The sequence below is a fragment of the Alligator mississippiensis genome, chromosome 11 (genome assembly GCF_030867095.1).
Source record: "Alligator mississippiensis isolate rAllMis1 chromosome 11, rAllMis1, whole genome shotgun sequence".
NCBI classification, from domain to species: Eukaryota; Metazoa; Chordata; order Crocodylia; family Alligatoridae; genus Alligator; species Alligator mississippiensis.
The window spans coordinates 36,804,273-36,817,422 of NC_081834.1; the positions used below are offsets into that span (position 1 = coordinate 36,804,273).

The 13,150-nt window shown below is 43.6% G+C and overlaps 1 protein-coding gene across 5 annotated transcripts in view; it reads left to right on the top strand.

Moving 5' to 3' along the window:
• The window catches only part of LRRC49 (leucine rich repeat containing 49), a 138,346-nt gene that overhangs the window by 41,425 nt on the left and 83,771 nt on the right, over nt 1–13,150 (top strand). For 4 of the 5 annotated variants that reach the window (XR_002087059.2, XM_019477609.2, XM_006268804.4 and 1 more), the window contains exon 8: nt 9,117–9,260. Coding sequence is in view for 4 of the 5 variants with exons in the window: in XM_019477609.2 (XP_019333154.1) it covers nt 9,117–9,260 (144 nt within the window). In the remaining variant the exon portion in view is untranslated. Of the gene's footprint in view, nt 1–9,116; nt 9,261–10,520; nt 10,615–13,150 lie in introns of those variants that run through there. The other variant, XM_059714823.1, reaches the window with a different exon arrangement.

Consider the following 13,150-nt stretch of genomic DNA (forward strand, 5'->3'; position numbering starts at 1 on the left):
AAGGACTTAAAATCAAAATCTGAAATGTGAATCAGCAGTGACAAGACTGTTGTGGCTAGGAAAAGTAGGGGTGGGGGAGAGAAGAGAAAACAAGGTAAAATGGCCAGATCTTGGAGGAACATTATTTATCTACCAAAGTAGATCATATGATTTTTAAATAGTTTTTCTTTTGGCTTTGTTTGTTTATTTGTTTGGTCACTTTTTAAATAAGTATATGTGGTCAGACATATGAACAAGTACATATAGCACAAGAAACAATAAGGGGAAATTATTGGTAGAAAGGCTCTGGAAAGAGGTGAGATTTTAAGTGGAGGGATCTGAGAAAGAATAAAATAGTTTGGTGTTTAGGTATTGGTGAAAAGAAGTGGTATAAGGGAGAAACATGAATAGCAGACAGATGATAAGCAGGGATCCTGTTTTTCTCTGTTTACTGTTTAAAAATTACACACTCGGATAAAAACACACATTATCTGATTTAAACCCCCCAAATCTTCATTTTTCCGTGATTCAAATGAAATGCCACTGTATATTAGGTATCAATTGAATACAGTGTTTTATTTATATATTTGCAATATTAAAGCAATTTGAAAGACTACCGGTGCCTCAATCACTATAATAAAATAAATTCTAAATATCTATAAATGTTGGTATTTGATTTGAGGGTTTTTTATCATGGAAAATCAGAGCTCCCCCTACTGCTTTGTGGTGCTGAGCAGCCCTGATGAGCTGGTGCTCTGCCCATGCCCCTCACTCCCCACCCGCAGCCCCTCGCCTTCCTCCAAGTTCTGCCAGAGGGGCCCCCCAGCTGCCAGGGGTATGGGGCCAGGGACCTGAGTCTGCAGCCCTCTGTCCCTCCTGCAGCAGTGCCCGAGCCCTGGCTGTTGCATGTGGGAGGTGGTGGCTGCTGCGGTGTAGCACGGAGCCTGGCTCCCCATCCCCCAATGGGCGGTACGGCCAAAGTGGAGCCCATTGGTGGAGGAGGCGAGGCGGGGCTGTGGGTTGGCCACTGCGGGTTCCAGCTCCCCACCCTGCTGCCCTCCCCTAGGACCTCTGTGGTCCAGTGGGTGGGACCTGGGGCAGAAGGGCTCAATGGGGCCGGATGGGGAATCTTGATACTGCTTTTGGGAACTCTGCACTGAGCTCTCAAGGCACCCTCTGCCTGCCTGGCAGAAGTGAACACAACTCTGCCGCCACCCCTGCTGCTGCTGGGTGGGCAGGGGGTGCTGCACCAGGGCAGTGCCAGGCTCACAGCGACGGCACTGAGTCTCTCTGCCTGGCCCTGTTCTGCCCTGATGCACTGGGTCCCACCCGCTGGGCCCTAGATGCCCTAGGGGGAGGGTAGCAGGGTGGGGAGCCTGAGCCTGTGGCAGGTAGCCCTCACCCACCGCTGCCCCTCACTCAGATCTGGTGAGCACATACCCCCCTGGAGTGCACACTGCATCAGGGAGCCAGTCCCCGTCCCCCAACTCCAACTCCATCCCTCCCATCCTCTCTATGGGGGGGCCTCAATTCTACCCCCCTCCAACTTACCTGTGGGAGCTGCTCTCTAGGCTGTGGGGCAACCATGTACATATGTATGTGCGCACATGCACATGGCATCCCTTGCTGATTGCCTTTCTCCTGCTCCCTGCAGCCCCTTGTAGGCTGGAACTTCACCAGCCTGCAAGGGCAAACCCGTTGTTTTCTGCGTTTTTCTCCTTAAAAAGAGAAAATCTGGGTTTTACCCTGTTTTCCTGTGGCGAATGGAAGACCCGGAACCCTGGTGATAAGTGGCATTAAAATCTTGGTAAAAAATGTTTTATCCGAATTCTAGGGACTTTAATAATTTCTGACTTAGAGTACAGCTGTAGAACAAAAAGTGTAGTTTTAATTCATAATAACCAGGCACTTGAGCTTCCCATTTGCCAAGCAAAAATGCAGAGACTATCATTTTAAGGAGAAAAATGTGGATTTTTTTTCCTTTTTAAAGGAGAAAAACACAGGAAACAGTGGATTTCCCCCTTGTAGTTTTCCAGCCTGCAAGGGGCTGGGGGAGCAGGAGGAGGCCAATCGGGCAGGGGCTGTCATGTGCGTATGCGCATGTGCACATGCATGTGGCAGCCATGCAGCATAAGCTGCTCCTGCAGGTCCCCACAGGCAAGTCTGAGGGTTGGAGCGGGGTTAAGTCTTCCATAATGAGGTTAGGATGGGAGGGAGTTGAGCAGCTGGGGTGGTGCTTGGGTCCTGTGGCCCTGGATGGGAATGGGAGACTGCAGGGCCTGAGTGGGTTTGTGGGACAGAGCCAAGGGTCACTCATCTGGGGGGGACTGGCTCCCTGCCACTGTGCACACTTCTGTGGGGGGCATTGGGGGCATGTGCCCCCCAGATTTGTGTGTGGGGTGGGGCCAGATGTGGGCTGCCTGCTGCAGGCTTGGGGCTCTCCACCTTGCTGCCTTCCCCCCAGGGACTTTGTGGCTCAGTGGATGGGACCTGGCATGGCAGGGTGGGGAGGCTCAGTGCTGTTGCCAGGAGCCCTGCGCCGCTACGGTGAGGCACCCCCTGCCCTTCCCACAGCAGAAGCTGTGTTGACACCGAGTTGTGCCCCCTGCTGCTGCCGGGTGGGCTGGAAGCACCTTGCCATGGCGGCACAGGGTTCCCAGCATTGGCACCAAGCCTCCCTGCCCTGCTGTGCCTTGTCATGCTGGGTCTTGCCTGCTGTGCCATAGGGCCCCCCAGGAGGAGAGCAGCAGGGTGGGGAGCCCTGAGCCCATAGCCACTAACTTGCATACACCTGCCCCGCACAGGCTCCGCTCTAGCCGTGCCACCCATGAGGGAGGGGAGCTAGGCTCTGCATTGCACTCAGGCTGCAGCAGCAGCTGCCTCCTGTGGGTTTCATTTTAATTGCAGAAAAACATGGATTTCGGGGGTTTTTTTAATCGCAGAATTTAGAGGTTTCTTTTAAATGAGGGAATTTGCTGTTTTTAAACAGAGAAAACCAGGATCCTTGAATAACTAACATGAGGTAAAGTCCTGTTGAAAATCAGGAGGTTAGTGGTATTTTTCACAAATTGAGGTAAACACAAGGTGAGGGTTTTTTCCTGACCTGTGTTTTTTGTAGATATTGCTATGGCCTTGTTTTCCCTGCTATGTTATCTCTAGTTACCACGCTAGCTAATGCAAGATAAGAATATGCAATTTTCCTAATCATGGCCAAGTCTCAGGAAGAATACCATCTGGTTAACAAGTGGCTTCACTTTCAACTGCATAGGAGAGTTTCGTAGAATTCATAGACCTTCGGGCTGGAAGGGACCCTGGAGGATCATCAAGTCCAGCCCTCTGCCTCGGGCAGGAAGTCATAGGATCCCAGCAAGATAAACATCCAAATTTCTCTTGAAGGCATTCAGAGTAGGTGCTTGAACCACCTCCGGCGGCAAACTATTCCAAACTTTGGGGGCTCGGACAGTAAAGAAGTTCTTCCTTGTGTCCAGCCTGAATTGGTTGCGGAGGAGTTTGTGACCATTTGATCTTGTCATCCCTTGGGGTGCTCAGGTGAATAGATGTTCCCCCAGATCCTGGTGAGCACCTCTGATAAACTTATAGGTGGCCATCAGATTGCCCCGAGCCTGCGCTTTTCCAGGCTGAAGAGCCCCATGGCTCTTAGCCTCTCATAATAAGGTCTGTTTTTCTGACCTCTGATCATGCGTGTGGCTCTCCTCTGCACTCTCTCTCAAGCTTCACCACATCCTTTTTGAATTGTGGAGCCCAAAACTGGACGCACTCCAGCTGCAGCCTCACCAAGGCCGAGTATGATGGGAGAATGATGTCCCGGGATTTGCTTGAGAAGCATCTATGGACGCAAGCCTGCATTTTGCTCACTTTACTAGCCACAGCATCACGTTGAAGGCTCATGTTCATCTTATGGTCAATCATGACCCCCAAGTCCCTTTCATCTGTAGTGCTAACCAGAGTAGCGCTGCGAAGCCTATAAGGATGCTGCAGGTTTTTCCTCCAGAGGTGGAGAACCTTGCATTTTTTGATGTTGAGAACCTGATGGTGTTTATCTGCCCATTTCATGAGCCTGTCAAGATCTGCCTGGATCACCGTCCTGTCCTCAGATGTAGATGCTTTACCCCAGAGTTTGGTGTCATTGGCGAACTTGGCCAGTCTGCTTCTGACACCAATGTCCACATCATCAATGAAGATGTTAAGTAGTATAGGCCCGACAACATAGCCTTGAGAGACTCCACTACGCTGGTCACAGTGCACCATGATGGTTGACTTCCGTCAGCCACCACCCTCTGGGTCCTACCACGGGATCAATTCCCCACCCAGCGGATCGTGGTAAGGTCGAGGCCACAGTTGGCCAGTTTCGCCAAGAGGTGATCATGGGATACCAGATCGAGGGCTTTTTTGAAGTCAAGATATGACATCAATCCTTTCCCCCTTGTCCAGGTGATAGGTCACCTGATCATAAAAGGAAATGAAGTTGGTCAAGCAAGACTTACCTGCAACAAACCCGTGATGGGTTGTTTGAGAAATCTACTGTCTGTGTGCACTTTTTATTTTAATCTAGAGCAGATCACATAGGCTGCTTGCAGGTGTTTTAAAAAAAAAAAAAAAAAAGACAGACAGACTGTGCTTTACTGGAAGAAATAGTGTGTTGTTTTGACCCAAGTCCGCAGCGTCTGTATAGATCGGGCACTTCAAGGCTTTTTGGTGCTTTAATCTAAAGCTGAGTCAATCAGCGATTAGATAAAAGTGCCAAAAATGCCCCACTAAAGTGCCCGATCTATAAAGATGTCGTGGGAGTCAGGTCCAACTAATGCGCTGCCTCTTTTGACATGCACTAGGGTTGGTGTGGGAGCACACCAAGTATAAAGTGCCAGTGTTGTTTTTTTTTCTTTTTTTCTTTAAACATCTGCAAGCAGCCATAAATGAACAAGTATAACAGTGCTTTGGACTGGTACACAAAGACAGCAGACGGATATCACCTTTTGTGCCGCCATAAAAATAGTTACAGTGGTATGGAGCTTGAGCAAACGGGTGTCCTAGTCCTTTCTTGCACCACAAATGCCCAAGTCTGTGAGTGGAACAATTCCTGCTCTTAGTTTGTGCTGCCTTTTTGTGACTGGTATCTGTTTGCTTATAGCAGTAGACACCAGGATGCCTGTGCTTTCTAGCCACCCCAGGCAAGTGTTTCTGGGGCTTTAGCAGCCCAAACTGGCAGGAAGATTCCTAGGACATGCAAGACATTCCTGTGGTATACATATTACACTGCTATGCCCCAGCTTGGAGGACACTTCTGCAAGCACTTCCAGGATCCCCCCGCTTGCAGACACATGCTCATGGTGGTTGTCCTGCAGGATCAGGCTCCTGAAGTGCCAGGATTGGCAGGGGCTCAGCCCTGCGGGTCAGCAGCCCTGGTGACATCTGTAAATACCAGTGAAGTGGGTCACCTGTGATGGGATGCACCCTAGCACAGCTGATCCCATTCCAAACAATGACATCTATTTTACACCCAAGGTGTATAACTTGAGATCCATTTTGTATCACATAATCAACACATGATACAACACTCAACTAGTTTTTCCATAACCTTTGTTTCATGTTTTGTCTTGGAGGATGCTTCTGTCTTCCATCAAAATACTAGGTAACAAGGAGCTTATGTGATATAATTATTTAAAAAATAAAAGGAAGATTATTTTCATCATCAGTGGAGCTTATGTGTATAATTATGTTGTTTTGTTGAATACAGGAAAAGCATTCCACCCGCATATTCTCTTGGAAAGTCATTCTGTTTTCAAAATAGCTCTGCACTGAACATAGCATTCCAGAGTCATCTCTGTACATGTTTATGGTTTTAGGAAAGTGTACAGATAATCACAAATCTGGCATTACAGCTACTAAATATTATTCTTTGGTATACAAGTTGTATGGAACATAGTGCATGTGTATTTATATTAAAGGAGATTTTTATTTACACATGTATAACTAAACTTTGAGGTTCAGATTTGCTTTTCAGGAAAGAGGAAATCACTTACTGTAGTAGTTTACCCTTCCCTTATGAACACTGTAAGCTTACTGTAATCATTTTAATTTTGTCAAAGGTAAAACCAGTTATTAAAACCAGTAATGGGCACTATCTTTCATATATTGCCTTTGATCCAAAGGACCCACTCCAACTTATGAACTTGAACTGATACACAAAGTATACTCAAAGGTTGTTGATATGCAGTTAAGTTCTGGCACAAAGTATGTTCAATCTTTATTCTAGGCAGTTGCTGGATGGGAAAAGTAGAAATCTGACGGAAATGACAGCTGGCCAGAACCCTAACATTGCCAGTCTGTCCTTGCTAGAAGTACCACTAGGTCCTTCCTTGCTACAAATATCTGTTATGGAGAGGCATTAGTTAATGTTGGAGAAAGACTCCGAGTCATATTTTAAGCTTAAATTTTCCATCATCTCTTCCTGAATTTCCTTCAAATATAAACGAATTCTTCGCTTGTTGTTTTGGGATGGAATATTTTTGGACAGCTTAAGGGTAGTGGTGATCAACCTTTTTAGCTGGTGGGCGATGTGGGCAGTACTGGATCTTTTCATGGGCCAGATCCAACGGGGCCCATCCAGCTGTGGAGGGAGGGGGGCAGCCCAGCCCTGATCCAGCCTAGTGGTGAAGAGGGCTTGGGCCTGGCCCGGACCCAGCCTTATGTGGGGAGAGGTTTATAGCACAGCCCCAGTCCATCCTTGCAAGGGGAAGGAGGCATGGCCTAGCTCCACAGGGGGAAGGGGGCATGGTGTGACCCCATCCTGGCTTGGCAGAGGGCCAGGGGCATTGCCTAGCCCCCTAGGCAGGGTGGGGGGAACAGGAAGGGGTTTGGCCCAGCCCCAAACCGCTGTGTAGGAGAGGAGGTATGCTGCTATAAGTCAGTGCTTCTTTGTGGAATAAAAAATGAAAGAAAAGAGGGAATTCTATTTCTAAGGTTTATGAAAAGGTGAAGTTTTATAAATAACATCTCTATAAATTGTTGATCAAACTCAGATTTTTTGCAGTAAAATTAGATCATTTACAGTTTGAGCAGTTTGCTGTAGGTTTATCTAGACAGACATCTGCAGGAAGCTGTGCACTCCATGTTAACCATCTACTGTAGGCACTGTTTTTACAAATCTTTGAAATGTCTGATTTTGAACAATAGCATTTGCTGTGCATTTTGCAATTATTTTGGTATCCCAGTAAATAAGGAGTTGCTCTTCACTTTTGCTTATCATTTTTTTTAAATTTCTTTCTCTATAGAACAGAAATATTAAACTATTATGTGTTACCAATGAAATGTTTATTATTACTTGTCTCGTGTTATTGCAGTCAGATTTGTTTACAGAATGTGATGTGATTAATGGGTATCTTCGTTATCTGTTTTGGTGCCATATATATTTTCATATGGAATCTTTTGCCAAGAAATAAACCCTGATACCATTTCTGGAACATTTCTCATGGCAGTACATTCGATTCAGATCTGTAATATAGGAGCATATAATATCTTTAAAGCCCCTTACATTTATCTAGAAGCTGTCTTTCTCCCACCATGTGCCATCTGCCTAATGGTGCAAGAGGCAACCGTTTTAAAGGCTTATAGCTCTAGATGTATCAGAAACGTCTAGTTCTGTCCTGAGAACTGTTTCTCATTCTGGTTGACTGTGTTCCTGGCTGCTATGTAGTTTCTCACTCAATACATACACAGTGGTTTTACTTGTCTTTGCTAGAGCTGACCTATAGTGATGCAACTTTATGGTCTATCACAGTGGGGCCTTTTCCATCAGTGTTACCAAATTGAGGGAGAGGGCCTGACCTTTGAGTGTAGAGAGGAGTTATGGGCTTTACAGGAGGCTTTTAATGCTAGAGAACAAAGAGTCAAGCAGGGATGTACTGTGAAATAGCTGTGCAGTTATGAGGACAGCCTGGACAGGGAGGCACTACAGAACTTCCTAACTTCAGTTGGGCAGCTTGCTGTCTATTTGCTTTCTTGACTATGGTCCAACCTCCTAATCACTCTGTTTTGCACATCCACATGGTCTGCTGCCTCCATCCCCATGCAGACCCATTAAGGCTTACTAGAAGGTCTCTCATTTAACATTTCCTGGCTTTGCTAAGTGTTATTTCCTATCTTCAGCCATCCGACTGACACTTCATCAATAATATAAATGTTACGAACAAGGTCTGGGGATGATCAGTAGTGTAACTTGGGAGAGGCAAGTGGGGCACTAGGCACAGGTGCTGATTTAGAGGGGGTGCAGCTTCCTTCAGGAAGTCTGTGCTGCTGCTTTCATCGTTATGGCATCTCCCCGCTCAGTGACTTTAGGTTGAGGCGGCAGCAGCAGTCACAACTGCGGTACGTGCTCGTTCCCTTTCCAGTTGCATCCTGCCCCAGGATGGCAAAATGTCAAGTTATCCTTTGGGACTGGTATCAGAAATTGGTGGAGTAATTAATGATGATACAGACGATAAGTTACACAGCCTTAACTGGCTTACATGGTAAAGTAGGTTATTTTGAACAACATCGTTTTCAAGACTGCTACTCAGTTAACTGAATTGAAATGGATGATGCAGCTCTACCTTTAGGTCTACTAATGTAACAATGGAAGTATCTCACTGCCGTGCAACTGCATTGTTGCACTCCGTTCATATTTTTAAGATTTTCTTCACAACTATAGATGTATTTTACATAGCTAAAGCTTGCATTCTACAGCAGTTGATGGCCAGGGTCACACTTGCCCAAGAAAGCCCCGTATTGGTTTCAGGCAAGCAAGTGGGACAAGACTGGCTTGAATTCCGTTCTTCCAGCAGGATATTTAATAAGCACAGATTGGCACCCATATTGCTAAGTCTCTTATAAAGAACAAGGACTATTGACTCTGCTGCACTACGGTGAAAGAACATTAGTTAACTCAGTAATACTATCAGTTTGTACTTGGCCCTAAAAATTTGTTGATAGCAAATTTAAACATAAATATCAGAAAGTGAAAATAAAAATTAACATAATAGTATCAGTATCTGTTTGTATTGCTTTGAAGTGTGTCTCTAACATGTATCTAAGCAAACGGGACACAATAAGCATACTAATAATTATACTTCTTTTTTCAGGTTGCTAAAATAGAAAATATTGGTCATTTGGGTCAGCTCAGAGTGTTGAACCTTGCCAGAAACCTTTTAGCATCTGTAGAAAACCTTAATGGACTGCATTCACTGACAGAACTTAACCTTCGTCATAATCAGATTACCTCCATAGTAAGTAATAACAGTGAATTAATAAATGTTGTTTTTTCTTCAGCCAAAAAGATAGTAAAATACAATTAATCTTTTCCAGGGGTGTCAAAGATGCAAAAGATGTATCCAAAAGATGCAACATACCTTTTCTAGGGGTGTTAAAGAAAGATATAGCTTGTGAGCTTGGACCCACACACTACATTTAGTGTGCCCCAGCCTGCCTTGTATACCATAAGCATTGCACACCAGCCCTGTGTGCCACATGCAGTGTGCTTGGCTCATCTGGTGCATGTGCTGCATGCAGTGTGCTAGGCCCATCTGTGAACCTGATCTGGCCCGTAGACTGGCCCTGCAGCACTCATTCAGCTCTCAGGGCCTGATGAATTTGACTGTCTTGAGTTAAACCATATTATGTTACAAATTTCTGAAAATATGGTCAATTCATTTTGTCTTTTGACTTTGTTTTGGTGCTGGAACACTTAATTTTATAAGTGGCTGAAATGGAAATTTAATGTTATTTATTCTGGGATGTTCTATTTAAATTATTGCTTGCAGTTGGGAGGCATACATAATAGTTATTGAGATTGCTAAAAAGTAGTAAGAGCTTGAAGTTACATAATTCACTTAATGCATAAAGTAACTTCTTAAAATACAATAACTTTTGTACTGATTTTGCCTTCAGGGGCACCTACACGTGTATCCAGTGCCTGCTCTGACGCCTGCTAATTAGCACGAGTCAGAGCAGACTCGATTAATTCTAAGAGCCACTAATTAATGCACCCCTTTTCCCCTACCTCGGGCATCTCTACACATGTTCCTAGGAGACCCTGGTTATCAATAATATCCATAACAGTTTCCCCTTATATTTTAAAAGGAAGTAAAGGAAAGTCAGAATAAACTATAAAAGAAATCTTGTTTAAAAACTGCCAGTCTCATTTACAATCAGCAGGCACTTTGAATAAGTCAAGGCTATGTAGCCCGAAACATAATAGTAGTTGCCAGTATTGTTTGCAGGACAGTGAGAACATAGATGAGCAATAATTATTGCAGTCTTCTATTACATAACCTTGATCTAAAATAATTGTAACAGATTTGTAATATAGTACAGAAACACATTGCATTAAAGAATGTTGTTTTACTAAATACCTAGAACAAAGTATTCCACAGCTAGTGAAGAAGGAAATAGAACATGTTATTCATGGGGTTAGTGAGTCCAGTTCCAATTTCTTTTTTATTGTAGGTCTTGCTTGTGTTGTCTGGCTGGTTCCAGAATATGCTTTTCATCAAAGGTGACTGAATTTTGTTGGATAGAGTATGGAGGCTTCAGTTCCTCTGCACAGGAAGATGTTGGGCTTCACTGATGGAAGTATTGTATGTAAGAGATGGCAGGTGATAGTAACCCTCAAAGTTGGTTAGGACTTCACTTTTGGGCACTTCATTTTAAGAATTATGTAGAGAAACTGGAGAGGATCCAAAGGCATGCTAAAAAAAAAAAAAAGGATAAAAGTTAGAATGCAAGTTATACAAAAAGAGACCGAGAGAAACAGGTATGTTTAGTCTGGTAAAAGAGATTTGAGGGGAGACATGATAGTAGTTTTCAAATATTTGAAAGTCTGCCATAAAGAAGAGGGAAACAACTGTTCTTCCTTGTTAGAGAGGCAGTACATGAGACTGGGTTTAAACTGCAAAACATTGATTCAAGTTAAATGTCAGGAAAAACTCCCTACCTGCAAAAACAGTAGGGCAGTAGAAGAAATTGGGGGTAGTATTGAATCTTTTCCATCACTGGTTTTTAAAAAGGGGTTGATAGCCATCTCTGAGATGATTTAGGAATAGTGCTTCATGCATATATGCAGAGGGTTGGACTCTAGTGCCTCTTGGAGGTCCTTTGTTGTGATTCTTTGTAATGCCAAAGCTGCCCTCCCTTCTCCACCCCCCTGACCTTCCTTAGCTTTGGCTTTGCTGAGCGTCTTGGTCCTTTTTTAATAAATCTCTCTTACTGTATAGGGAATAAGCAGCTTTAATGTATTAATCCTTCTGTTCACAGGAGACATGAGAATAGTATTGGTCATGGGTGAGAGCTTTCCTTAGAGTTCACATTGTAGACCTTTTTCCCAAAAAATTAGGTGTGCTATCTACAGCTGGATTCAGAACTCTTGGTACAAAATTTGAAATTTTAGTTAAGACGAAAGGTTTGTACAGAGGTTTCTATATCTCTGAAGTTTGCCATTGAATCTAATGGAACAAGGCATTCATTCAACAGCTTTCATGAGTTTGGATGATGCATTTGCTTTCTATCATTCATTGGAAGAAAGAATCCACAACACCAGCTCCTACACAGGAAAAATATTAAAAGACTACATAGATCCTAAAATCATAAGCTTCATAGGTCAAATAGTCCCTCAACTTCATGCTTATGCCTTGCTGTCTTTCCATTAAGAATATTGTCTTGAATCTCCTGAGTTTAACTGTTCCTAGGTTTATAATTTTGTTTTGTTCCTTGAAGTGACAATCACTGTTTCTGTGTTCTTGTCTCATATATGGCAAATTACTTGTATGTTTTTTTTTAAAAGCACAAATAAGTTAATTTGTGTATTTAAAAAAAATAGTATATTTAAATTATTTGTGTTTGTGAAAGAAATGCTTTGTCTTAGTCCAGTTTGGTTTGATGAAAGAGATTAGCCTTGTGTTCAATCCAGATTAGTTTTATATTATATTTTAGCAAAGTTGCTCTGCCTTGGCCTATTTTAATTCAAGCATTTTACAAATTGATTTTTATGTGAGGTTGACCAATTAATGAATGTTTGTCTTGTTATATATTTTACTGTAACTTTCATAATCATGTTAAAAAATTCTAATGGCAAACTTTAAAATTGGATGCCAGATTTGGTAATTGTTGGTTTAGATTCCAAGATGCATTGTTTCTCAACTCAGAATGCTCTAATTTGGTGTTTACATGTTGTTTTTCAGTATTTCATATATGACCTGTATCAGAAGAGTCTCAGTCATGACTGACAAATATAAAGCACTATCTAGGACTGCTTCATCTAAACTTTTTTTAGTCATTTAGGGAGCCTGTAGATGTGCCTGGAGGTTGCTGTAATTTTGAAGTGCAGGGACGCTGAAACACGAAAAGCTAGCAGGCACTTTAATTAGAGCAGCTTTCAGAGGCGCTCTAATTACAGTGCCCTCTCGCCTCCAGAGTACATGTGAAAACGGCCTTTGTGGTCTTAGCCACTTCATAGTGTTTTAGGTCTAAAAGTACTAAAGTAGACAGTGTATGCCTTTCTTTCAGTGCCCAGTGGTTCTCAACCTTTCTAGACACAAGGTATTGCTCATTGGACTCAAAGCACTCCTTGGGTGCTAAGCTTTCACTTGTTTTTTAACTACAGAAAAATAGAGCAATTTCTCTGTTGCAGAGAACTCAAAGAGCACAACAGGAATGATTTTGACACTACAGATTCCTATTTGAAATCTCTGGGTTTAACTTGTGAATCAAGTATAGGCGTTTGCTTACTTAACAGTGCTAATATTGTGTGGCACCCTGAAAACAATCTCATGGCACCCTAAGGTGTCTCAGCATCCTGGTTGAGAAGGTAGTTTACTTTCATTCCTGGTGGGTATTTGCTGTCAAGGGAAAAATACCTTCACATCCCAGAATGATCACTAAACCCTGAGCATCTGGGGAAGAATTCCATATAAGAACTATAGTGTCAGGCCTTGAGGCATGTTTATGTCCTCCCTCCCAGCATTCTTGCTTTCGCTCCACCGACTCAGCTAGAAACCTCAGGGTCTAAACCTGATGGAGGGAGAGAACGTAGATGCAACCTTTGGGTGAAAATATAAGTGGCCTGTCCCTGTGTCATCTTCCAAATACTGATGGTGCTGGCGGTTCATATCTACAGCTGAAG